We start from the raw sequence: 25,164 nt of genomic DNA on the forward strand, positions 1-25,164 counted from the left end.
GAGCTTTTATCCAAAATATAAGAAATTCTGAGATTCAGGAACGTAGCCAGGGGCTTCTGCAGTCTCTTGGAGGTCCTGTTTATTTTGAAGGATGGAAAACCCTTGTTCTGTGTATCAGAGAGTCTGATAGCTTATGAAATCTGGGTATATAAGATCTTTGAGACAGGTTTCTTGGAGTCTATTGCCAGATTTTTTAGTTTTCCTATGTTCCATACACCTCTTGCCAGTGCTTCAAAGGGAAGAGGTGGGAGAGGCGAGGATGCAGAGGGAATGATAACGCGAATCAGGTTTCTTCTGTTGCATCCTTTATTGTCTCCTGATATTCCTTGTTCTTGAAGATAATGCTATTTATGGTTCAGAAAATAATTAATTTTTTTGCTTAAATGTAGACAGCATTTCTTAGTAATTTGACACCTAAAATAAAAATTTGCTCTGGGATTTATTTTAAAAATCTGTTCATTCTTTTCATGATTTTATTTTTTTATTTTTTATTTTTTTCATGATTTTAAACTAAAAATTAAACAATTGCATAATATTTTAGACTGGGTATCTTATAAGTTTAATGAGCAGTCTGATTAAAGTTATTCCTGATATATACATTAAAATAATTTGATGATGCATTTGTCATCAAGAAATGTCATTGTTTAAGGTAACATAAGAAGCACTCCTAAATGTACAATTTGATTTTGTGTATTCATCTTGTTTCTGAATGTCTCGCACAATATTTGTCATATAAATTGTATTTAGAAATGCTGGTCAAATTAAACCAATTACCTTTTCACTTAATTCAGTTAAAAATTTAGAATTACCTGTGCTTGATTTAGACTTCTGAAGTATGTTTTTCTTTCCTCTACTTGTAGATTGGTAGAGTGGAGAAAACATAGATTTTTGGGTCAAATAGTCAAAATTTTTGAATCTTCTTTTTGCCAGCATTACCTGGGTGACCTCAGAGAAGTTAATCATTTCAGCCTCAATTATATCACTTGTGACATAATAAGTCTTCCTTCTAGGAGTGGGTTAAGTGAGGATTAAATGAGATAACATTTATGAGGTATAAACTAAGAGTGCCCAACACAAAGTCAACTCTCAACAAATGATAAAAAAGTGATAATTTCTTCTTAAGATAATAAATATCCAACTACCATGGGGTTTAAAAGGCCCATTGTCAGTGATAAAGCATTTGGAACCTGTAGTGATGAGACTATAAATAAGTACTTTTCATTGATGCTTTCATGTGGTGTTAGAGAAGACTTTTGAGAGTCCCTTGGATAGCAAGGAGATCAAACCAGTCAATCCTAAAGGAAATCAACCCTGAATATTCATTGGAAAGACTTATGCTGATGCTGAAGCTCCAGTGTTCTGGCCACCTGTTGTGAAGAACTGACGCATTGGAAAAGACCCCGATGCTGGGAAGAATTGAGGGCAGGAGGGGAAGAGGGTGACAGGATGAGATGGTTGGATGGCATCACTGACAATGGACATGAGTTTGACCAAACTCCAGGAGATAGTGGAGGACAGGGAAGCCTGGTGTGCTGCAGTTCATGGGGTCACAAAGTGTTGGACACTGTTTAGCAACTGATCAACAACAAACAACCCTTTATTATAGGGTACAGTGTGCTAGGCAACACAAAGCCCTTTGGGAAGGAATACACTTATTCCTTATATCCTTTAAATACTTATCTTTCTTGTTGTTGCAAATGCAAGTTCCAGCTGTTGATTTCACCTTTTTCGTCCTCAGGGTTTGCTTAGAACCACACTACCACATCCTAAAGCTGAACGTTGCTATGCTCAGTATGAAATCACTCAGCTTCTCCCAGGCATTGAGCTCTTCTCAGACAGATACCGGGCTGACATCTGCTCTGTCATTGCGAGTTTGTATTATGTCATCCGTGAGCTGCACTTTGCTAAGCAAAATCTAGTAGTAAGTGATTTGCAAAATCAACAAATCTTAATTCACAGTGATATCTTATCCCACTTATATTGTACTGTTTACTTGGCAGGGTTAAATTTTACTATTGCTCTTGTGATCAATTCTTGTTTAACTTTTAAACTCTATTTTCAGGATTTTGATCTGTACTTCAAAATAAAATAATTAATGTTCTTTCTTTACCATCACTATTTGCATGCCATTTTGGATACAATAGCCAGGTCTATTTGATTTGGTTCTCTCTTTTTTTAACTCTATTATTTATTGTTTTTTCCCCCTTAAGATATGGTGAAATTGACTAGAATGTTTAACTGGTCTGGAACACAGAAATCTAGTGGACTTATAACTTCACTTTATTAAGTCATGAAGGAATATCAATATCAAAACTATGGGAGTATTTCTTTATTGAGACAAACTTATCTTTGTATCTGTCTCATTTCTTCTATGTTAAGGACACATCTAAGTGAAAAACAGATTTTAAATATGAAATTAAGACAGACACGTCTTAATGTCCTAAGAAATTAAAACTCTCAAATAAAAACTCATTTCCTTTGGGAAAATAAGTCTCAAATCATAAATTTGAAGTTGATTTCATTTTAGACATAAATTAGTATTTTCTGTTGGTCATTATATTTATGCTTTCCTCCTATATCTTAGTTTTTCTTTTTTCTTCTTCTGTGCTATTTCCACTACTACTGTATGTCTTTTCTCACTGTGTTTGCTTCTTAATATCTGTTCTTTCTCTTTTTCTGCTTCTTTCCCTTTCCTCTATAATTTTAATACTTACCTTATTTTTTTCTCATATGTTGTTTTCTGTTCTCTTGTTCTAAATTAACTCTTTCCTTGTTTTGAAAAGATTTATTGTCCCCTGATATTAGTTGTTAAATTATAATGTCATGTGTTAATGTAAAAAGGTTGATACATGCTTGTAATATGTGGAAGATTTGGCACACAAAAAATGTTTATTAGAAAAAAATAACAAAAATGGTGTTCCTCTCATTGTTAAGGGGCTTCATTTCTGGATTTAGAAAATAGTTTTACCTATTCCCTGAGTAACCTTTAGCTGCCTAGTCCTATTCATATATAATACATATCACTGCAATGGAAAAGAAATGAGACTTTTTTCTCTGAAGCTTAAGAAATTGAGAACATTTTTCTGAATAATTGAGTAGTTGGAAGCAATAAAATGGTGTGTTTTTATTTCTCACTAAAGAAAAGATACAATCTCAAAGGTAATAGCCAACTCTTATTGTTTTGTACTGCATTAATTGTAGAAAAAGGTATTGTTATATTTGTAGAGCATCATTATAGAAAAATGTATTGTGTTATGTTTGAAATCATTTAAGACCAGTTCTAATCCTCTTTAAAAGCTGTTGCTCTTAGCAGCTGCCAGTTGACTGACAATGAAAGATTCCTTAGCTGAACTTGCATGAATCCATTTTGTATTACACTACCTTCTAGAAATAGATTTAAGGGCCTAGATCTGATAGATAGAGTGCCTGATGAACTATGGAATGAGGTTCGTGACATTGTACAGGAGACAGGGATCAAGACCATTCCCATGGGAAAGAAATGCAAAAAAGCAAAATGGCGGTTTGGGGAGGCCTTACAAATAGCTGTGAAAAGAAGAGAGGCGAAAAACAAGGGAGAAAAGGAAAGATACAAGCATCTGAATGCAGAGTTCCAAAGAATAGCAAGAAGAGATAAGAAAGCCTTCCTCAGCAGTCAGTGCAAAGAAATAGAGGAAAACAACAGAATGGGAAAGACTAGAGATCTCTTCAAGAAAATTAGAGATACCAAGGGAACATTTCATGCAAAGATGGGCTCGATAAAGGACAGAAATGGTATGGACCTAACAGAAGCAGAAGATATTAAGAAGAGGTGGCAAGAATACACAGAAGAACTGTACAAAAAAGATCTTCACGACCCAGATAATCATGATGATGTGATCACTAATCTAGAGCCAGACATCCTGGAATGTGAAGTCAAGTGGGGCTTAGAAAGCATCACTATGAACAAAGCTAGTGGAGGTGATGGAATTCCAATTGAGCTGTTTCAAATCCTGAAAGATGATGCTGTGAAAGTGCTGCACTCAATATGCCAGCAAATTTGGAAAACTCAGCAGTGGCCATAGGACTGGAAAAGGTCAGTTTTCATTCCAATCCCAAAGAAAGACAATGCCAAAGAATGCTCAAACTACCACACAATTGCAGTCATCTCACACACTAGTAAAGTAATGCTCAAAATTCTCCAAGCCAGGCTTCAGCAATACATGAACCGTGAACTTCCAGATGTTCAAGCTGGTTTTCGAAAAGGCAGAGGAACCAGAGATCAAATTGCCAACATCCGCTGGATCATGGAAAAAGCAAGAGAGTTCCAGAAAAACATCTATTTCTGCTTTATTGACTATGCCAAAGCCTTTGACTGTGTGGATCACAATAAACTGTGGAAAATTCTGAAAGAGATGGGAATACCAGACCACTTGACCTGCCTCTTGAGAAATCTGTATGCAGGTCAGGAAGCAACAGTTACAACTGGACATGGAACAACAGACTGGTTCCAAATAGGAAAAGGAGTACGTCAAGGCTGTATATTGTCACCCTGCTTATTTAACTTCTATGCAGAGTACATCATGAGAAACGCTGGGCTGGAAGAAGCACCAGCTGGAATCAAGGTTGCTGGGAGAAATATCAAGAACCTCAGATATGCAGATGACACCACCTTTATGGCAGAAAGTGAAGAGGAACTGAAAAGCCTCTTGATGAAAGTGAAAGTGGAGAGTGAAAAAGTTGGCTTAAAGCTCAACATTCAGAAAACGAAGATTATGGCATCCAGTCCCAGCACTTCATGGAAAAAAGATGGGGAAACAGTGGAAACAGTGTCAGACTGTATTTTTTTGGGCTCCAAAATCACTGTAGATGGTGATTGCAGCCATGAAATTAAAAGACGCTTACTCCTTGGAAGAAAAGTTATGACCAACCTAGATAGTATATTCAAAAGCAGACATTTCTTTGCCGACTAAGGTCCGTCTAGTCAAGGCTATGGTTTTTCCTGTGGTCATGTATGGATGTGAAAGTTGGACTGTAAAGAAGGCTGAGTGCTGAAGAATTGATGCTTTTGAACTGTGGTTTTGGAGAAGACTCTTGAGAGTCCCTTGGACTGCAAGGAGATCCAACCAGTCCATTCTGAAGGAGATCAGCCCCGGGATTTCTTTGGAAGGAATGATGCTAAAGCTGAAACTCCAGTACTTTGGCCACCTCATGTGAAGCGTTGACTCATTGGAAAAGACTCTGATGCTGGGAGGGATTGGGGGCAGGAGGAGAAGGGGATGACAGAGGATGAGATGGCTGGATGGCATCACGGACTCGATGGACGTGAGTCTGAGTGAACTCCAGGAGTTGGTGATGGACAGGGAGGCCTGGCATGCTGCGATTCATGGGGTTGCAAAGAGTCTCAGACACAACTGAGCGACTGAACTGAACCTTCTAGAAGTGCCTAAGGGGATTGCTGTAATATGTAAAATTTACCAAGGGACCCCTTGCTGTGGAATAATGGGACATAGTTTGCTAAATAATAAGGATCCAAATCCCCATTCTTGCTCCATCTTCCTTTGATGGGGCAGGACCCAGCTGCAGGGAGTGAACTTCAATTTTAAGTTGCAGTTAAGAACTGTTCAAAAGTCCAGGCAAAACTATCCCTTAACACCTGCCTTTAGCTAAATCATGGTCAGGGCAAGTGAAAAATTGATAGTCTACAAGCTTTCACATACATCTATGGGACATCAAGAAGACTTGAACTTTGGGGTTAATTCTAGGAAAATAAAAATATTATGTGAAAAGTAAGCTTGAGTTTTAAGCAGTAGAATATATGTTCTGTGATGGCAAGGAGTTAGATTTTTTCCCATTCAACAATGTCTGATATTCATATGACAGGCGTGTTATACTTTTTTTTGCTGATAGAGAGATTTCAGTTGACGACAATAGCAGTTGACATTGAGATGATGGATATGAGTTCCTTTGTTTTAAATTCTGGGTTTATATGATAGCTTATTTGCTAGAATGTTTCCACAGGCCTCAGTAATTCATATATATATGTTGAATTAATTTTTTTCAGGAAGGATGATTAACTTGAGTTTTATTTTTCCATGCTTATGGAAATGTGAAACCTAGGTTTGGGTACCAAGTGACATCTACTTGGAACTATAAGTCACTGATAGCACTTTGAACTTTTGATAAAATCATGAAGAATATGCTAGGCAGATCATTTCACTTATACCAAATAATACAGTCTTTTAATATAGAAAAAATAAATCATGATTTTGTACAACATCTCTTGCATTAATATTGTATTGTTAGATTATTAACTTGATAATATGTTTCAAAACAGAGTGTTTTTCTCTTGGTAGATTCTGCCTCTCCTTGCATTGTACCAATATTTTGTTTCTGTAATTTGCCAAGACTTTGTCAGAAATCTGGAAGCAAGAATCCTCAAGGTATGTTTCAAGGTTTTAAGACATTTGATATTTTTCAACTATTGAAGATATCATCTTAAAATACTTTGGTTCTAATACTCATAATCATAAGCTGATAGTAATACATGGTGTTGAACTGATATTAAAAACCTTACCCAACATTATCATAATGTATAAGAAAGAGCTGGGTAGAAAGCTTAAATCATTTTATGCTTTGTTTTGTTGTTGTTCAGTCCCTAAGTCATGTCCAACTCTTCTGCTACCCCATGGACTATAGCCCACCGGGTTCCTCTGTTCATGGGATTTTCTGTACAGTTTTATGCTTTGGGCCCACAGTAAAGTGAGGAACAGCTACGCCTGTTAACAGGCTAACCCAACAACATTCAGTCCAGAAATCACCATTTCTGAATGACTGGTTTCTCATGAAGACTAATGAGTCATTTTTCAAAGTTTGTGAGTTGTTTTTGCTAAGGATCTTTTGTATATCATGGTGCACAAGAGTTTTTCATGGCATAGGTAATTGAAGTGATAAAATTCACAAATACTAAATTACAACTAATTATGTACCCCCTAAAAGTCAGGAGGCTCTCTACCTTCAAGATTTTTGTGTAGTTGGCTTGAGCCCCATGTGGAGTGCAGAATGTCAAGCGTCTCCTTTTCTGTTTTTCCCCTGGTCACCCCTTGTCAGAGGCTCCCACTTATGTTGAATTTGTTTTGCACCTGGATCCTCTCAATAGCCAGCAAATTTGCTTCCTGTTCTGCACCTCCTCATCTCTAATATGGAATCCAACCCTATTCCATATTTTACACACACACATACACACAAACACTCAACACATACACACACACAAGCAAAACACACATACACACATTGCATTCACCTAAGGTCTGTATTTCTATATCAGATTTTACTGAAAACTGGGAACATAAGGCAAGTTTGTTGTTTTTAGTTGCTCAGTCGTGTCTGACTCTCTTGTGATTACATGGACAGTAGCCATGTAGTCAGAGGAACCACCTGGCTCCTCTGTCCATGAGATTTCCCAGGAAGAATACTGGAATTGGTTGCTCTTTCCTTCTCCAGAGAATCTTCCTGACCCAGAGATCAAGCCCACGTCTCCTGCATTGGCAGGCATATTCTTTACCATGGAGTCACTAGGGAGGCACTTGCAACTTAGAATATTTGGCATCTCTGAGTTTAAAATATTTCGTGCTGGTAAATTCTCCACAACCCACTCTAAAAATATATAAAAGCCTTGATTTTATAGCATTTTGTAGCATTTGCAATTTCTATGGGATAAATACTCCCACTGCTGTTGACTTTAGCCTGCCAACTAGGCGTTACCGAATATGGGGTTGGGACAAGATGTGCACGCTCAGTTGGGAGTGAGTGGCACCAACACTCCCTTGGCTGAGCTGTCCTCCTTTTTTGGAAAAACCCTCCTTCCTCAGATCGTTTAAATGCTGTAACAAGGGAAAATAAGATTTCCCTTTGAATTGCTCTCTCCAGGATCCAACCTGTGTGCCTGTGTTTTCAGACCAAATAGTCTATCACATTCTCTTTCTTAATAAAGATAATGCCTTCTCTAAGAGAAGTTCTGGTACTCTTAAGATAATCCATTTTAACCTAGGAATAAGTAATTGGTTTTCAGCCATGAATTCTGAGTTACTGAACTCTTTAAGAGTTCTCTGACTTTTGAATTTCAATAACACTGTTTAAAAAGCTGCATACAACTTTTCCCTCTCTGTTTTTAAGATAGCACTCTCTTCAAAACTGAAAAATTCTCGAGGCTAGGGCATGTGTCTTATTCATCTTTTGGTTCCTTATAGTGTCTTGAGTAGTAAATTCATATACTTGATATTCAATAATTAATTATTAAATTGAATTTAAACTCTTTAGACATATATCACATGCCTACTGTCCACATTCTCCTTGGTGTTCAGTGGGAACTCATCAAGAAGATACTTGGTAAATGTTTACTGCTTTATCTCTGAAGCAACATTTATCGAGTATCTCCTCATAAAGGCACTGTTAGTAACTCTGATGGAAGAAATGTAACCCATGGCCCTTGCTTGTAAGGAAGTGAAAACAGGGAAGAGAGACAGGACATTATGTGTGTGTACCTCCCAGTTGATCATTTCCAGATGAGTGTGATGAACACCATTTCCAGGAGCTTGAAAGAGGGGAAGAGGGCTTTGGGTCTCTAGGCTTTACCAAGTACATAGATAAGATTTAGGTTTGAAAAGAGTAGAACTAACTGAGCAGGAGAGAGGAAGAAGGGAACATTGTCAGCTGACAACTGTTTGAAAGGTATAGAGGTGAGAAAGTGTTGACTTGTTTTAGGAGGCTGGAGGGGCTTGGTAGGACTGGAGTGGGGGTCTTGAGTAGGCAGTTCGGAGAAGATGGCATGAAGACACCAGAGGCCCAGGGTGTGGAGGAGACTGTGGGCCCACTCTTGAACTCCAAGCTGAGACGTAATGTGGAGGGTGAGCAGTGAGAGAAATGAGGAGGTGTGGAGTCAGAGTAGGGTGACAGTGTTATCCTGGTGTTACTGGGAGACAAGAAGCTTGGCAGGGTTGCAGTGATCATCACTACCGTGTCAGAAGGAGATCAGAAAGGCATTGAAAGAATCTCGAACAAAGTTTTTGATTAAGTGACTATTTTTTATTGGATTGTTAGCACTTGGCAACTCTTTTTGTACTTGAGTAGCTTAGAAGTCAGTGAAGAACTATGGAGAGTCTCCTGTAGTCTTGGTCTGAGAGGGGGAATTCATGACAGTTTTGATCAGGAGAAGGATGAGATCAGATGTATCTAGTAGGAGTGTTAGGAGTAGAGTGAGATGAGAGTAGGATCTTATTGGCGTAGCATAACTCAACCACAGCATTGCCAGAATCCATGAAAAGGGGCAGCTGTTGCATCATACAGAAGAAGAAATGACAGACCCTGTGAGTAATTTGTCTGACCTTCCCGAACTAAACTGGGGTCAGTGAGTGGGAAAAGGGAAAAGTCACAGTCAGGAAACAGTAAATAATGATGCTTTCTGACGAATCAAACAGCAATAAATCACACTGTTAAGTCTCTGCCAGTGCTCTAATGTCTTTCAGAGAAAGCTTTAAGACCTCTTTATGATCAACTTGTCTGGCTTCCTAAAAGATGCATTACTCTGAAAACATCCAGCATTCCTGGGAAGGGTACCAATAGTTCTGTATTTGTGTGACTGAATGGTTGATTTATGGGTGGTTCTTTTTTCTACCTGGATTGTTTATGTTCACAGTGTTTCTGAAAATACGTCTATTATTATCACCATGGCTTTTTCAAATGGTCAGATTCATTTGATAAACTGAACCAGAGGCAGCCTGAACAGTTACAAGTGGTCCATGTACAGCAATCTCACATTCAAAACCAGAGGAGACTGACCTCACACAGATATGGGGAAATGTTTCCTCTAAGGAGCAGGGAGTTCAGTTGACTCCCTAATGCCTGCTTTGGTATTATATAACACCAGGGAGATTAGAGCCCAAAGTGTATTAGGCAAGAGCCAAAGTGTGCAACTCAATAGGCAAGCCATTTTCTCTTCATTAAAAATATTCTCCTGACTTTGTATGTTTTATTTTTGTGTTCTTCTCACATCCTGTTTCCTTCTAACTCACCTTTTTATTTCTTTAAAGTTGGTACACTCTTGAGATTCCTAAGATAATATAAAGGAAAAGAGAGTAAGATGAGTATATGTGTCAAGGATAAATTGGATTTTGTTTTAGAAATATGTCACCTTCATCCAAGTGTGTATTTTATTCCTTGCTCCCACTTTACTATTTTCTGTCCTCTATGAAGTCACTTGTTGCTGTTCAGTGGCTAAGTTGTGTCCAATGCTTTGCGACTCTATGGACTGCAGCACACCAATCTTCCCTATCCTTCATTATCACCCAGAGTTTCCTCAAACTCATGTCCATTGAGTCAGTGATGCCATCCAACCGTCTCATCCTCTGCCACCTTCTTTTGCCTTCAGTCTTTCCCAGCATCAGGGTCTTTTCCAATGAGATGGCTTTTTGCATAGGTGGCCAAAGTATTGGAGCTCCAGCATCAGTCCTTCCAATAAATATTCAATGTTGATTTCCCTTAAGATTGACTGGTTTGATCTTGCTGTTCAAGGGACTCTCAAGAGTATTCTTCAGCACCAGTTTGAAAGCATGAATTCTTCAGCACTCAGCCTTCTTTATGGTCCAGGTCTCACATCCTTACATGACTACAAGAGAGATGTTATGGGGAGGGAGGTGGGAGGGGGGTTCATGTTTGGGAATGCATGTAAGAATTAAAGATTTTAAAATTTAAAAAATAAAAAACTAAAAAAAAACAACAAAAAACAAACAAACAAACAAAAAACAACAAAAAAAGAAGAAGCATAGCTTTGACTAGATGGACCTTTGTTGGCAAAGTAACGTCTCTGCTTTTTAATATGCTATCTGGGTTTTGTCATGGCTTTCCTTCCAAGGAGCAAGTATCTTTTAATTTCATGGCGGCAGTCCCCATCCATAGTGATCTTGGAGCCCAACAAAATAAGGTCTATCTCTGTTTCCACTTTCTCCCCATTTGCCATGAAGTGATGGGACCAGATGCCATGATCTTAATTTTTTTGAATGGTGAGTTTTAAGTCAGCTTCTTCACTCTCCTCTTTCACTCTCATCAAGAGGCTCTTTAGTTCCTCTTCACTGTCTACCATTGGAATGGCATCATCTGCATATCTGAGGTTGTTGATATTTCTTCTGGCAGTCTTAATTCCAGCTTGTGATTCACTAGATGTTTTCAAAACATCAGTCAGGTACAGACCCTGCCCTATTAAAAAGTCTTCAATCACTTATCATGCAGAAAATCAAATCCCAAGGCTCCACTCTGGTCGACTGGCCACCATTCACACCTAGCTGCCAACCCTTTTGCCTCTGTCTAAGCTCCTGCCACACAGGCTGTTCCCTGAACACACCAGGACCCCAGGATTGCTTCTGTCACCACATGACCTTTGTATTCAAGGTGCCTTCAGCAGATTTTCACATCTCCCTCCATCATATCATTTCCCAAATATTCTCTTGAAAGTTTTCTTCTCAGAGAAGTTCCTCCAGATCACAATTTGCAACACAGTATTTTGTCAGTACCTTTTATGTCTTTTCATACTGGATATATCTTTATGTATCACTTAAATTTAGCTAATAATTTATCCAATGGATGTAACCTTCAAGATGGCTCTGTGCAGAAGAGAAGCTCAATTTACATTTTGAACAAATGCATGTATTTGATCAGGATCTTTCCTTTTCTTCCTGTAATTTCCTTCTTGAAAGTCTTGCTAGGTTATATTCAAAATAAACCATGTACAGTATATAGTTACCAATTGACTAATGCTGTTAAGTACATGTCTGTAAAATCGACAGTGTCCATTCATTGTGGATAAGAAAATGCACAGCTGATGCACTGTGGAATTCATCTCCTGGTTGAATTTGACATCCCCCAGAGTATTAGAGAGAGCAGAAGTGTTTTGTGTTGTCCTTCTTTTTCATTTATTTGGCTGCCTTGGGTCTTAGATGTGGCAGCAGAATCGTCTGTTGCAGCCTGTGGGCTTCTCTCTAATTGTGTTGCACTGGTTTCAGAGCGTGCCAGTTCAGTGGTTGTGGAAAATGGGCTTAGTTGCCCTGTGGCATGTGGGCTCTTAATTCCGCAACCAGGAATGGAGAGTCCCCTATATTGGAAGGTGGCTTCTTAACCATTGGGCCACCAGCAAAGTCCCTGTTTTGTCTTTGTTTGAAACCATATTTTGTTGTTGTTGTTCAGTTGCTCAGTCATGTCCATCTCTTTGTGACCCCATGGATTGTAGCATGCCAGGCTTCCCAGTCCTCCATTGTCTCCTGGAGTTTGCTCAAACTCATGTCCATTGAGTCAGTGATGCCATCCAGCTGTCTCATGCCCTGCCATCCTGTTCTCTTCTTGCCCTCAATCTTTCCTAGCATCAATGTCTTTTCTGATAAGTCTTTGCCAATGAGTTGGTGACATCAGGTGGCCAGAGTGTTAGCCATACTTTACCATGGGGACAAAAGGATGAAGTAAATTGTTTAAAATGCTTCCATGTCTATCTTATTTCTTTAAACGTGTTTGCATCTGTTATCACTGATGAATGGCCATGTCTTGAAAAGTCACTTGCTGTGCTTCCCTAGTTTTCTTGGTCTCTGTACATGTGAGCTGGCTTAGGCACAGACACATGCGTCTCCACAACCGTGTTGTCGGAATGTTAATTATTATCTGTTTCCAATACAAAGCCAACATCTTGGGTATCAGAAAGTTGATGACTTTTCTCTAAAATTTTAATTTTGTAAGTGAAACAAATGGTTTAATTTAGTGTTTCTCTTTTGTTTTCATTCCTTTAAAGATAGAAGTCCTTACAGATTTAGGATTCTTTTCTGAAGCCTTTCATGAGCTATCCCAGATATTTTATGCAAAAAATATGCCTTCTTCAGTACCCACCAGCTATAAACCTACTGGAAAAATGAAGGTAAGCCTGCCAATTTAATTCAAAGCTGTTTTTTAATCGTTTCAAGGTCATTTTGAAAACTACATTCCTAAAATCTAGGAAATCCTTCCACTAGTGGTATTTACAAGTCTCTGGCACTGCAGACTTCTTTTAAGGATGATTATTGTACTAATCGTTCAGTAGTGTCTGACTCTTGACCACACCATGGACTCCTCTGTCCATGACAGGCTCCTCTGTCATGGAATTCTCCAGGCAAGAATACTGGAGTGAGTTGTCATGCCCTTCTCCAGGCGGATCTTCCTGACCTAGGGATCAAACCTGGATCTCCCTCATTGCAGGCAGATTCTTTACAGTGTGAGCCACCAAGACTGATTAGAGCTAACCTCAGACATACACAAGGCTTCCTTTGTCTGAAATGGAGGGGTGAGTGTCAAGACAAGGATAGGAGTGTGGTCTGGGGGTAGGTTTTGACTGTGGAATTTTGACTCTGTGTTATCATGGAAAGTCTCAGGGGACGTATTTATTAGCCACTGCCTCTTAGACTTTTGAATCTGAGCTTGTAATTTCTAATTAACATTTTTAGTCAAAACAGTCTCTCTTCAAGTTTTATTTGGATATTTTGATTTATATATTAATATTTTATACCAAAAAGTTAAGCGTATGTTCAAATTTCTTCTGATTTTTATGAGGAGAAAATGTTCTAGTTTTTCAAGCTTTAAGGAGATCAGTCCTGGGTGTTCTTTGGAAGGAATGATGCTAAAGCTGAAACTCCGGTACTTTGGCCACCTCATGCGAAGAGTTGACTCACTGGAAAAGACTCTGATGCTGGGAGGGATTGAGGGCAGGAGGAGAAGGGGACGACAGAGGATGAGATGGCTAGATGACATCACCGACTCTATGGACGTGGGTTTGGGTTAACTCCGGGAGTTGGTGATGGACAGGGAGGCCTGACATGCTGCAGTTCATGGGGTTGCAAAGAGTCGGACATGACTGAGCAACTGAACTGAACTGAACTGATTGGACTGGGAGAGAGTTTTACCTGGCTTGCTTAATTGGTATTTGTAAATTGCATAAGTGAAGCATCCTTGAAAATGAATGTGTGTGTTAGTCACTCAGTCTTGTTTGACTCTTTGTGACCCATGGACTGTAGCCCACCAAGCTCTTCTGTCCATGGGATTCTTCAGGCAAGAATACTGGAGTGGGTTGCCATTCCCTTCTCCAGGGAATCTTCCCAACCCAGGGACTGAATGCTGCTGCTGCTGCTGCTGCTGCTAAGTCACTTCAGTTGTGTCCGACTCTGTGCGACCGCATAGACGACAGTCCAGCAGGTTCCCCTGTCCCTGGGATTCTCCAGGCAAGAACACTGGAGTGGGTTGCCATTTCCTTCTCCAGTGCATGAAAGTAAAAAGTCAAAGTGAAGTTGCTCAGTCGTGTCCAACTCTTAGCGACCTCATGGATTGCAGCCTACCAGGCTCCTCTGTCCATGGGATTTTCCAGGCAAGAGTACTGGAGTGGGGTGCCATAGGGACTGAATACTGACCTTTAAATATAAATCAGAGTGAGCTATCATTTTCCTCTGCTTTGGTGTTTTCGGTGATCTGGGAATCACTGGGTGATCTTGCTTAGGTTAGTTATTTGGACGCTCATCCACAGGCCAGCAATAAAGGAAACAGGAGAAGGGAACAAGTCAGTTTCCTAGGAGGGACCATGTGTGTGAGGAGTGAGACTGACAGACGCAACACATGCTGGTGGGATTCAAATTTGGAGGACCTAAAAGAAACTGTGGAATGGCTATAAATCTTGAAAAATATTTGCATAGGCTGACAGTATATTTACATATAATGCATATATTACTTCAGTGTGTCCCACTAAAATGTTGCTGCTTTTTCTCAATATGACTGCTACAGTGTTAATATTTATTGTACTGAGGTAATCCAAGAGGAAGTTTTCCCTAGTGGCTCAGACAGTGAAGAATCTGCCTACAATGTGGGAGACCCAGGTTTGATTATTTCACTTTTTAGCCTAAGAGGGACATTCAGTAGGTGATAGGATATGTGTGTGTGTGTGTGTGTCTACACACCTGCAGTTTCAACCAACCATGGTTCAAAATATTTGGGAAAAAATTCCAGAAAGTTCCAAAAGGTAAAATTCAAATTTTCCTGCTAACAGTTGCTTACATAGCATTTACATTGTATTTACAGTAACTTACATAGCATTTACATTGAATTATACATTATAAATAATCTAGAGATGATTTAAGATATATGGGAAAATATGCCTAAGATATGTGCAAATACTGTGCTATTTCATATAAGTAGTTAAACATCGCAGATGTTGGTAAAGGTGGTTGGGGGATGAATCCTGGAATCAGCCCTCCACTGTATTTCTATCTAGCTAGCTGTCTATCTGGAAGTCTGTTGGGTTTTTTGGTTCATTTTCTATGGCCCAACTAATTCATCTTACCTGGGTTAAATGATCAGTGTTTTCTTGTTTGTTTCTCAAGCAATAACCTTTCCTTATTGTAAATAGTTTTGTTATTAAAATCATATTTTAATTCATTGAAAAATGTTTATTAAATGCTGACTGAATATGGGCACTATTCCAGACATGGAGACAGAGCCATGGAAGGATAAATGGAGTTCTTACCTTCCTGAAGGCACATTACCATTGGATGGTCTAGTGAGGAAGACAAATAATAAGCATATTAAGCACACAACTCTATGTCAGATGGTGACAATGGTGTGAAGGATGATCAAGCTGAGTTGAGGGGATAGGAAGTGGCCAGAGTGGTAGGCAAATGTCTTATTGAGGGTGGTTTGGGAAATCTAATAAGGAGTGGAAGATTTGAGGGAACAACCTTCCCAATAAGAGGAAATACGAGAGGAAAGGCTTGGAAGATGTGGTTGTGGAAAACTAGAGAGGCCACGTGAGGCTGGGCCCAGACTGGAGAGAAAGAAGAGGACAGGGCAGCACCCAGGAGCTAGGTCATGTTGGATCACACAGGGCTGGGTGAGGACTAGAGTTTGCTTTGAATATGAGAAACCTGCCAAAGCTTTGAAAGAAGACTGATGCAATCGTAGTAAGTTTCAGAGAACCACTTGCTTGCTATTTGGGGAATGGGTGGTGGATGAGGTTGAGTATAAACAGAGAGACCAGGGAGAAGGGCTTTGCAAATGAGCTGAGTGAGACATGACCGTGGTTAGAGGTAACAGGGTGGAAGGAAAGAAATGTGGTGAAGTTTTGGATGTGTAGCTAAGGCAGAGCTGGTTGAGATATAGGAGGTAAGAGAAAGAAGTTAAGCATGACCACACAGCTTCAACATGAGCAGCTGGTAGGAAAGTGTTTTCATTGACTGAGATGGGGAGTCCTGCTGCTCTGAGGCAGGGTGGAGCGGGTTAAGTGTGAGATTCCTAACAGACAAACAGGTGGAGAGGCTGCCTGTGTAGGTGCAGAGAGTATATGATTCAGAGGAGAGGTTAGGGCTGCAGGTAAGTTTGGGAGCATTAACAGAGAGTTAAAAAATCATGGGACTGGGTGAAATCAGCTGGGGACCAAGGCACAGTGAAAAGTAGAAGTCAGAGGACTGAATGTTGGGATGCTCCACACTTAGGGTCCAGAAGACAAGAAGGGAAGGGAAGTCAGCCGGGTAGAATGGGAAGCAAGAGAAAGTTTTCAGTAGTCACTGGTATCACCAAAGCAAATAAACAAGCAGCCTGAAACCCATGTGCTCAGTCGCTTCAGTCGTGTCCGGCTCTGTGACATATGGACTGCTAAGTCACTTCAGTTGTGTCTGACTCTGTGTGACCCCATGGATGGCAGCCCACCAGGCTCCCCTATCCTTGGGATTCTCCGGGCAAGTACACTGGAGTGGGTTGCCAGTTCCTTCTCCACTGCATGAAAGTGAGAAGTGAAAGTGAAGTTGCTCAGTCGTGTCCGACTCTTCACGACCCCATGGACTGCAGCCCACCAGGCTCCTCCGTCCATGGGATTTTCCAGGCAAGAGTACTGGAGTGGGTTGCCATTGCCTTCTCCGACATAACGGACTATAGCCCGCCAATCCAAACTGAAACTTATGTATATAGATAAATTCCAAACTTCATTTTTTTAATCAACTCGTTTGCATAAGACAAAAGCGGGGGCAAATTGTCTCCTGATGGACTGTGACTTCACATTTTTTATTCTCAAAATTATTGTGCAGCTTTCCAGCTTCAGTTGGGAATTTTAAAAGTGTAATTAAAAGAGGAAGTACATTCAGGGTTTATAATTAAAATAGGTGCCAGTGTTCTTAGGCTGCAGGCTGGTTATTTAAAGAAAGGATTAATGAATTAGATTTCAGTGTAAAAGCAGTTACTGAAAAAAATCTTACAGATTGATTGGACTTTTCACAGGCTTTTAAAAAATTCTATTTTTAAACATACTCATATTGAGTTTCTGTTCTCATCACCAAATCTAAAGTCCCGTCATTAAACTTCTTAAAATTATATCACCAGAAGTCTCACCCTGGATTTGCTTACTCACTTTTCAACGTATTCAAGGAGATAAAGACTACCTTCAAAAAAAAAAAAAAAAAAAAAAAAGGAATGTCTTTAAACACTTACCAACACTTTCTTCCCTTAAGAGCTATGCATGATGTCTTGATTTAGAGGTCCCTCAAAATCAGATCCTGAGATAAAGATTTGGGAACAAGTAGTGTGGTCAGGGGACTTCCCTTATGACTCAGCTGGTAAAAAATGAACCTGCAATGTGGGAGACCTAGGTTTGATTCCTGGGTTGGGAAGATCTCCTGGAGGAGGGAAAGGCTACCCACTCCAGGATTCTGGCCTGGAGAATTCCATGGACTATATAGATATAGTCCATGAGGTCACAAGAGTCGGACATGACTGAGCAACTTTCACTTTCACAGTATGTTTGGCCAGTGACTCCAGGAAGAACTGTGAGTAAGGGGGAAAGTCAGACAGCAAAATAAGGAAAACCACTCCAAAGAGTGTTAATGAGATCACTGCCGCGGGCAGTCAGGGCCACAAAGAGACAGTCCCTCACCCCTCATGGGTAGTGGCTGCTCCTTATGTGTCCAGCCTCTCCTGAAACTCTCTTGTGGCCGCAGACTACCCTCAGGTAGAGAGGTCCAGGTTCTTGAAGTAGTATACCATCCACATATGAATGACCTATTCATGGAAGATGCTGGTGACTTCCAGGTGACCACAAGGATGTGAGTGAGGTATTAGTATTGATGCCTGAGAACAGGTGCCTTTTAAAAGGTATTCTGTACCAAGGGGGATGCACACTCATAATGATACAACAATGTTCTGCAGCAAATGAATGTTTTCTAAGGCAACATTATATTTAGAACATATTAGCAGGTAACTCACAAACAAGGAAAGAACCACAAAAAGCATCATTCTGAAGAGTAATACAATTTTACCTCAAACTGGCAAAAAAAAAAAAAAGGTGCTAATATGCAATGCCGTTGAAACTGCACTAATCCTTTTCATACAGCGTGGGTAGAAGGTAAACTGAGCTGTGTGTGTGTGTGTTAGTCCCTCAGTCATGTCTGACTTTTGTGACCCTATGAACTATAGCCCGCCACTCTCCTCTGTCCATGGGATTTTCCAGGCAAGAATACTGGAATGGGTTGCCATTTCCTACTCCAGGGGATCTTCCCAACACAGGGATGGAATCCTGGGCTCCTGCACTGCAGGCAGATTCTTTACTGTCTCAGCCACCAGGGAAGCCTCTTATTATTATGACCCAGCACTTCTGCTTCCAGGAATCTATTCAAAGGTGCTAATCAGAAATACTCATCACCAATATTATTTAGTACAGGGCTGAATGGTGGGGTGAAGGTGGAAAGTGGTCCTCTTTGCCTAACAGTAGGCAAGAGGATAAGTTATTATGCTACTGGGATTGCCAAAATGTTCTCTCAGGCTTTTCCATAGGATGTTACAGAAAAACCCAAACACACTTTTTGGCCAACCCCAGTACATTCGTAGGCTAGAGTGTCATTGAGCTGTTGGATGAGGTTTACAAATAATGGCTTAAGACAATAATTATGATGTAACATTTAGTGAAAACGAACACAAATCCATATATAAAGCTTTAAAATACATCAGAAGGAAGTTGGTAGTAAAGACACCAAGATATTAACATTAACAACCTAAAGATGTTTTTGCTTTCTTCTTTATACTATACTTGCCTTTTCTGACTAGAGCATGTATTACTTTTATAGTAAAAAATGGTATTTAAAAATAGTTTAGAACACATTAATGTTTTCATCTAACAGACTACTCAGTACTCTTGTTTCTAATGTTAACATTTTGTATGTTGACAGCAATTTCAATCTTTTGACTCGGGAAAACCTCTTATTAGTAAAGAAAATATGCAGGTAAGGATAACATTTCATAAACTTTGGCTTTTTAGTATGGATAATTTTTGAGTCATTTCAATCTATTTGGTGTGTATAATCTTTGTTTTTGAGCACCTGCTATGAATATATTCTTCTATTCTAGTAAAAGGGTTTTACCTCCAAATACTGAAGCCAGCGGTATGGTTGGACCCAAACTGATCTGCTTTTCAGATGCAACAAACATCAGTTATTGCTCCTCAATTTTTCAGTTATACATGCATCTTCAGTGTCTTATCTAGCCATGCCAAGCATCTAATATTTATCTTAGTTACCTAGTAACTTTGATCATAAGTAAAGGATTTTCTAATTGGCCACCTATTCAATACTGCTTTTACTTAGACCCTTGCCCCAGTCTGAGATGGCCTCTCAACCAGTGTTTGGAAGGTTTTCTTTTCTTTTTCAGTTTTTTACTGGGATGTAATCAACACATAATGTTGTGTAAATATGAGGTGCACAACTGCATTGATTTGATACTTTTATGTATTGCAATATGATTTCCCCTACAGGGTTAGCTAAAGGAATATTTTCATACGGCATTTTCATAAACAATTCCTCTGACTTTCCCACTATTTTTTTACAAAGAGAGGACCAGATTGCCCATCTCAGTAAGTTTGTTCTTGTCAATAATTGAATGATTGGGTTGTAAGCTTTTGATGACCTATGAGCATTTAAGTATATTTTTTCCAGTCATTAAAAAAAATCTTAAGAGTACCAGTTATTTGTTCCACTAGAAAGTGTTAATGTAGAAGGTTGGTATGGTGATCATTGTTAATGGGATTGCAGACAGGTGAGTGGTTCATACAGCCAGGTGATGGTTAATGCATCTAGCCAGACACATGTAGTTTTTGTTTTTTTAATGCTCAGAAATAGCATTCTGTTTCACTATTGATTTTTATGAAATAATTTTGAGAGACATTTACTCAAAATTGCTATTTTTCTTCCATAATTTTGATATATTTACCTTTTATTAAATATGTAATCTTATTACTTTTCTATTATTGTTCATTTTATTCCGCAAACTTCACTTTTAATTATCCTTCAAGTGACTCACTGTGTTTTTTTTTTTTTTTAGTTTTTTATTTTTTAAATTTTAAAATATTTAATTCTTACATGCGTTCCCAAACATGAACCCCCCTCCCACCTCCCTCCCCATAACATCTCTCTGGATCATCCCCATGCACCAGCCCCAAGCATGCTGCATCCTGCGTCAGACATAGACTGGCAATTGAATTCTTACATGATAGTATACATGTTAGAATGTCATTCTCCCAAATCATCCCACCCTCTCCTGTTTTTGTCTTAAAATTTGTTTAAATTTACAACCAAGTTGCCTGACATGAAAGAGCTGGTATTAGGAAGATACAAATACATATTCAACTTTTTTTTTTAATTTTTATTTTTACTTTATTTTACTTTACAATACTGTATTGGTTTTGCCATACATTGACATGAATCCACCACGGGTGTACATGCGTTCCCAAACATGAACCCCCCTCCCACCTCCCTCCCCACAACATCCTTCTGGGTCATCCCTGTGCACCAGCCCCAAGCATGCTGTATCCTGCATCAAACATAGACTGGCGATTCAATTCTTACATGATAGTATACAAGTTTCAATGCCATTCTCCCAAATCATCCCACCCTCTCCCTCTCCCTCTGAGTCCAAAAGTCCGTTATACACATCTGTGTCTTTTTTGCTGTCTTGCATACAGGGTCATCATTGCCATCTTTCTAAATTCCATATATATGTGTTAGTATACTGTATTGGTGTTTTTCTTTCTGGCTTACTTCACTCTGTATAATTGGCTCCAGTTTCATCCATCTCATCAGAACTGATTCAAATGTATTCTTTTTAATGGCTGAGTAATACTCCATTGTGTATATGTACCACAGCTTTCTTATCCATTCATCTGCTGATGGACATCTAGGTTGTTTCCATGACCTGGCTATGATAAACAGTGCTGCGATGAACATTGGGGTACATGTGTCTCTGTCAATTCTGGTTTCCTTGGTGTGTATGCCCAGCAGCGGGATTGCTGGGTCATATGGCAGTTCTATTTGCAATTTTTTAAGGAATCTCCACACTGTTCTCCTTAGTGGTTGTACTAGTTTGCATTCCCACCAACAGTGTAGGAGGGTTCCTTTTTCTCCACACCCTCTCCAGCATTTATTGCTTGCAGACTTTTGGATCGCAGCCATTCTGACTGGTGTGAAGTGGTACCTCACTGGTTTTGATTTGCATTTCTCTGATAATGAGTGATGTTGAGCATCTTTTCATGTGTTTGTTAGCCATCCGTATGTCTTCTTTGGAGAAATGTCTATGTAGTTCTTTGGCCCATTTTTTGATTGGGTAATTTATTTTTCTGGAATTGAGTTGCATAAGTTGCTTGTATATTTTTGAGATTAGTTGTTTGTCAGTTGTTTCATTTGCTATTATTTTCTCCCATTCCGAAGGCTGTCTTTTCACCTTGCTTATATTTTCCTTTGTTGTGCAGAAGCTTTTAATTTTAATTAGATCCAATTTGTTTATTCTTGCTTTTATTTCCAGAATTCTATTCAACTTTAATTTTAGTGTTCCGAGACCTTGGAATGTTTCAGAATATTTATTTCTTTCCAGTCATAAATGCCAGGGCATCCTGAAAACACTGCTTTTGGTTTTGGTTATAAAAGTGGTTTGGGGTATAAACAGAATGTCTGATTTTTTTTTTTTCAAAGAGACTGACAGTATAATGGAAAACTGATTTCTATTAGCTAATTAATTAAAACAGAACTGTTGGTCTGCTTAAGATGCTTCAGATTACATTTTATATTTTCTGTAGAAAGAGAGAAAGGAGTGTTAGATAGCATTACTAATTAATCTTCTTTTCATCCTCAAGTGTTTGTGTGTAATTGTCAGGGCTCATTAAATCACTATTTGCTGTGGATAAAAGCGAGAAACCTTCTCCTACACATCCCTCCACCCCTAGCCAGTCTGAAGTTCCTTTTTCTAGATGGAGAATGTCAACCATTTTCTTAGTACAACCATTTGTTACGAAATCAGTCTCAGAGATGCTCCATGTCTGGTTCTGATGTAGGTATTGTTTTCTGCCCTTTACAAGAGGTTAAGCAAGGAGAACGAACAACAGCAACAGACCTCCCCACTGCCAGCATTGGCTCAAAATCTCTCAAACGATAAGACATTTCTTTTTCAGTTTGCATAAGGCAAATAATTTCCTTCTTTTTAGAATTGATAGTCCTAGCATCTGCTTTTTATATTAATTTAACAAATATTTACCAAGAGCCTGTTGTGTACAAGGCACAATTCTTGAGCTGTCAAATAAATGCATCAGTTAATCAACAATATGGATTCCAAGCCCCTGAGGGGCTCTCTGAAGAGCTTGTAGTTTAGTGGGTAAGACTAGTAATAAATATGATATATGTCTAATCATTATAAATGAGTAAATTATATAGTATGTTAGAAGGTGAACCATGCTTCAGGGGAGAATGAACCTAGCAGCCAATAAAGAGGGTAGGCCGGAATTGTAATTTTGAATGAGGCAATCAGCTTAGTCATCACTGAGGTGACATTGGTGAACAGACCTGAAGCAGATAACGTTGCAAGTCATATGAAATCTGGAGAAAGAATAATCTTAGAACAGGCAGTGGGTGCAAAGGCCCTGAGGCAGGATTGCCTATTTAGTGAGGGACACCTTGGCTGGTGTTCCTTGAGTTGTGTGAGTGATGGGAGAACAGTAGGAGACGGGTCAGAGAGGTAACGGGGTGGCTAGTGGTGGGGTGCCCACATGGAGAAGGGCCTTGTAAGGCTTTCATCATCCAGGCTCTTACTCTGAACAAAAGGAGCAGCCACTGGAAGATTCAGGGCAGAGGTGTGGCCTGATCTACTTTTTAAAAAATTATTATTCATTTGTTTTTGACTGTGCTGGGTTTTCTCTGCTGCGCGGACTTTTCTCAAGTTGCAGAGTGTAGGGACTCCTCTCTAGTTGTCGTGCATGGGCTTCTCATTGCAGTGGCTTCGTTCGTTGCAGAGCACGTGGGCTCAGTAGCTGAGGCTCCTGGTTTCTAGAGCATATGCTCAATAGTTGTTGCACGTGGGCTTTGTTGCTCCACGGTATGTGGGATCTTCCTAAATCAGGGCTCAAACCCATGTACCCTACATTGGCAGGCAGATGCTTTACCACTGAGCCATCAGGGAAGCCCTACTTATGTTTTAAAGGGATCACTTTAGCTAATCTGTGGAGTCTTCTATGTGTGCCAGGTACTATTATGGTGCTGTCAATCAGACACATTAACCAATAAACAATACAGACAAGTTCTCAGTCCTCATAGAGCTTATATTTTGTGTGTGTGTGTGTGTGTGTGTGTGTGTGTGTGGTGGTGGGAGGTGGAAATCAGGAATAAAATTTTGGACATGTTGAGTTTGAGATGTCTGTTAGACCTCTAAATGGAAGAATTGAGTCAGAAGTTGATTACATGAGTCTTGAGTTAGAAGAGAAGTTGGAGGTAGACACAAAAATGTAGGACTTAGCATTTAGATGAGATTAAAAGCATGAGCCTGATTAAGATAATCTGAGGGGAGAGAATGAGGATACAGAAAGGGACCAAGCCCTGGGACACTACAATACTTAGAGGTCTAGGAGAAGAGGAGGAACCAGCAAAAAAGACTGAAAAGGAGGAGTGGATAGAATAGGAAAAGAAGCAAGGGAGTGTGGTGGCTTGAAAGCCAAAAGAGGAGCATTTTCAAAAGAGGGAAGGTTTAATAGTGTCAAACATTGCTGACAAATGCAGTACTGTAATTCACCAAGTCTTAAACATTCATTTTAATAAAAGATTTAATAGCTCTGCAGTTAGAATGCACTTTACAGTTGCAGGCATATGAATGTTTAATTGGCATATAAAATAGTGGTGTCTTAGATTAACATAACATAGCATATAAAGCAGGCTTCCCTGGTGGCTCAGACAGTAAAGAATTTGCCTGCAATGCAGGAGTCCCAGATTCGATCCCTGGGTCAGAAAGATCCCCTCGAGAAGGGAATGGCTACTCACTCCAGTATTCTTGCCTATGAAAACTAAGAACTGAACCATGGATTTAACCTAGAGTAGGCCTTGGATGACTTTGACCAGAGGATTTCAATGTAAGGATGGAGTATGTTTACAAGAAAATGAAAGGAGAGAGACTGGAATAGTGACAACCTTGTAGGTTGTTGTTGTTGTAAACAGAAGTGAACATTCGGGTAGTAAATGGAGAGAGAAGTCAGAATGTAGAGAGTTAATCGTTTTGTTTTTTTCTTTTTTAAATGGAGAAGACAGTGTACTGATGAGAATGTCTCTGTAGAAAGGAAACATTTTTTTACAAATTGAAGTATAGTTGATTTACCATGTTGTATTAATTTCTGCTGTACAGCAAAGTGATTCAGTTATACACATATATACCTTCTTTTTCATTACAGTTTATCACAGGATACTGAATTTAGTTCTCTGTGTTATACAGTAGGACCTTGTTGTCTATCCATGCCACATATAATAGCTTACGTATGCTAACTCCAAATTTCCAGTGTGCCCCTTCCCTCTCTCCTTCCCTTGGCAGCCACAGTTCTGTTCACTGTGGCTGTGGGTCTGTTCCTGTTTTATAGATGAGTTTGCTCATGTCCTATTTTGGATTCCACGTGTGAGTGATATTATGTGGCATTTGTCAGAAAGGGAACACTTACACTGTAGGAGAGAATGGCTCATCAGACTGGTGGGGATGGGCCTGATGACCTAAGTAGTGGCACCAGCCTTAGGAAGCAGGAAGGAAGGCAGGGCAGTGAGGCAGGTGCGTGGGGAGGTGGAGCTGCGGGGTCTGTGGGTGCTACGCTGA

General features: G+C 39.5%; 1 protein-coding gene across 1 annotated transcript in view; it reads left to right on the forward strand.

Annotated features, from left to right (window-relative positions):
• Window positions 1-25,164, forward strand: part of CFAP54 (cilia and flagella associated protein 54) — a 325,750-nt gene that overhangs the window by 180,036 nt on the left and 120,550 nt on the right. Inside the window, exons 45-48 of the mRNA XM_069585110.1 lie at window positions 1,739-1,921; window positions 6,333-6,419; window positions 12,803-12,925; window positions 19,233-19,286. Of these exons, the coding sequence (XP_069441211.1) occupies window positions 1,739-1,921; window positions 6,333-6,419; window positions 12,803-12,925; window positions 19,233-19,286 (447 nt within the window). The remainder of the gene's footprint in view (window positions 1-1,738; window positions 1,922-6,332; window positions 6,420-12,802; window positions 12,926-19,232; window positions 19,287-25,164) is intronic.

This window comes from Ovis canadensis, chromosome 3 (genome assembly GCF_042477335.2).
Source record: "Ovis canadensis isolate MfBH-ARS-UI-01 breed Bighorn chromosome 3, ARS-UI_OviCan_v2, whole genome shotgun sequence".
Lineage (NCBI taxonomy): Eukaryota > Metazoa > Chordata > Mammalia > Artiodactyla > Bovidae > Ovis > Ovis canadensis.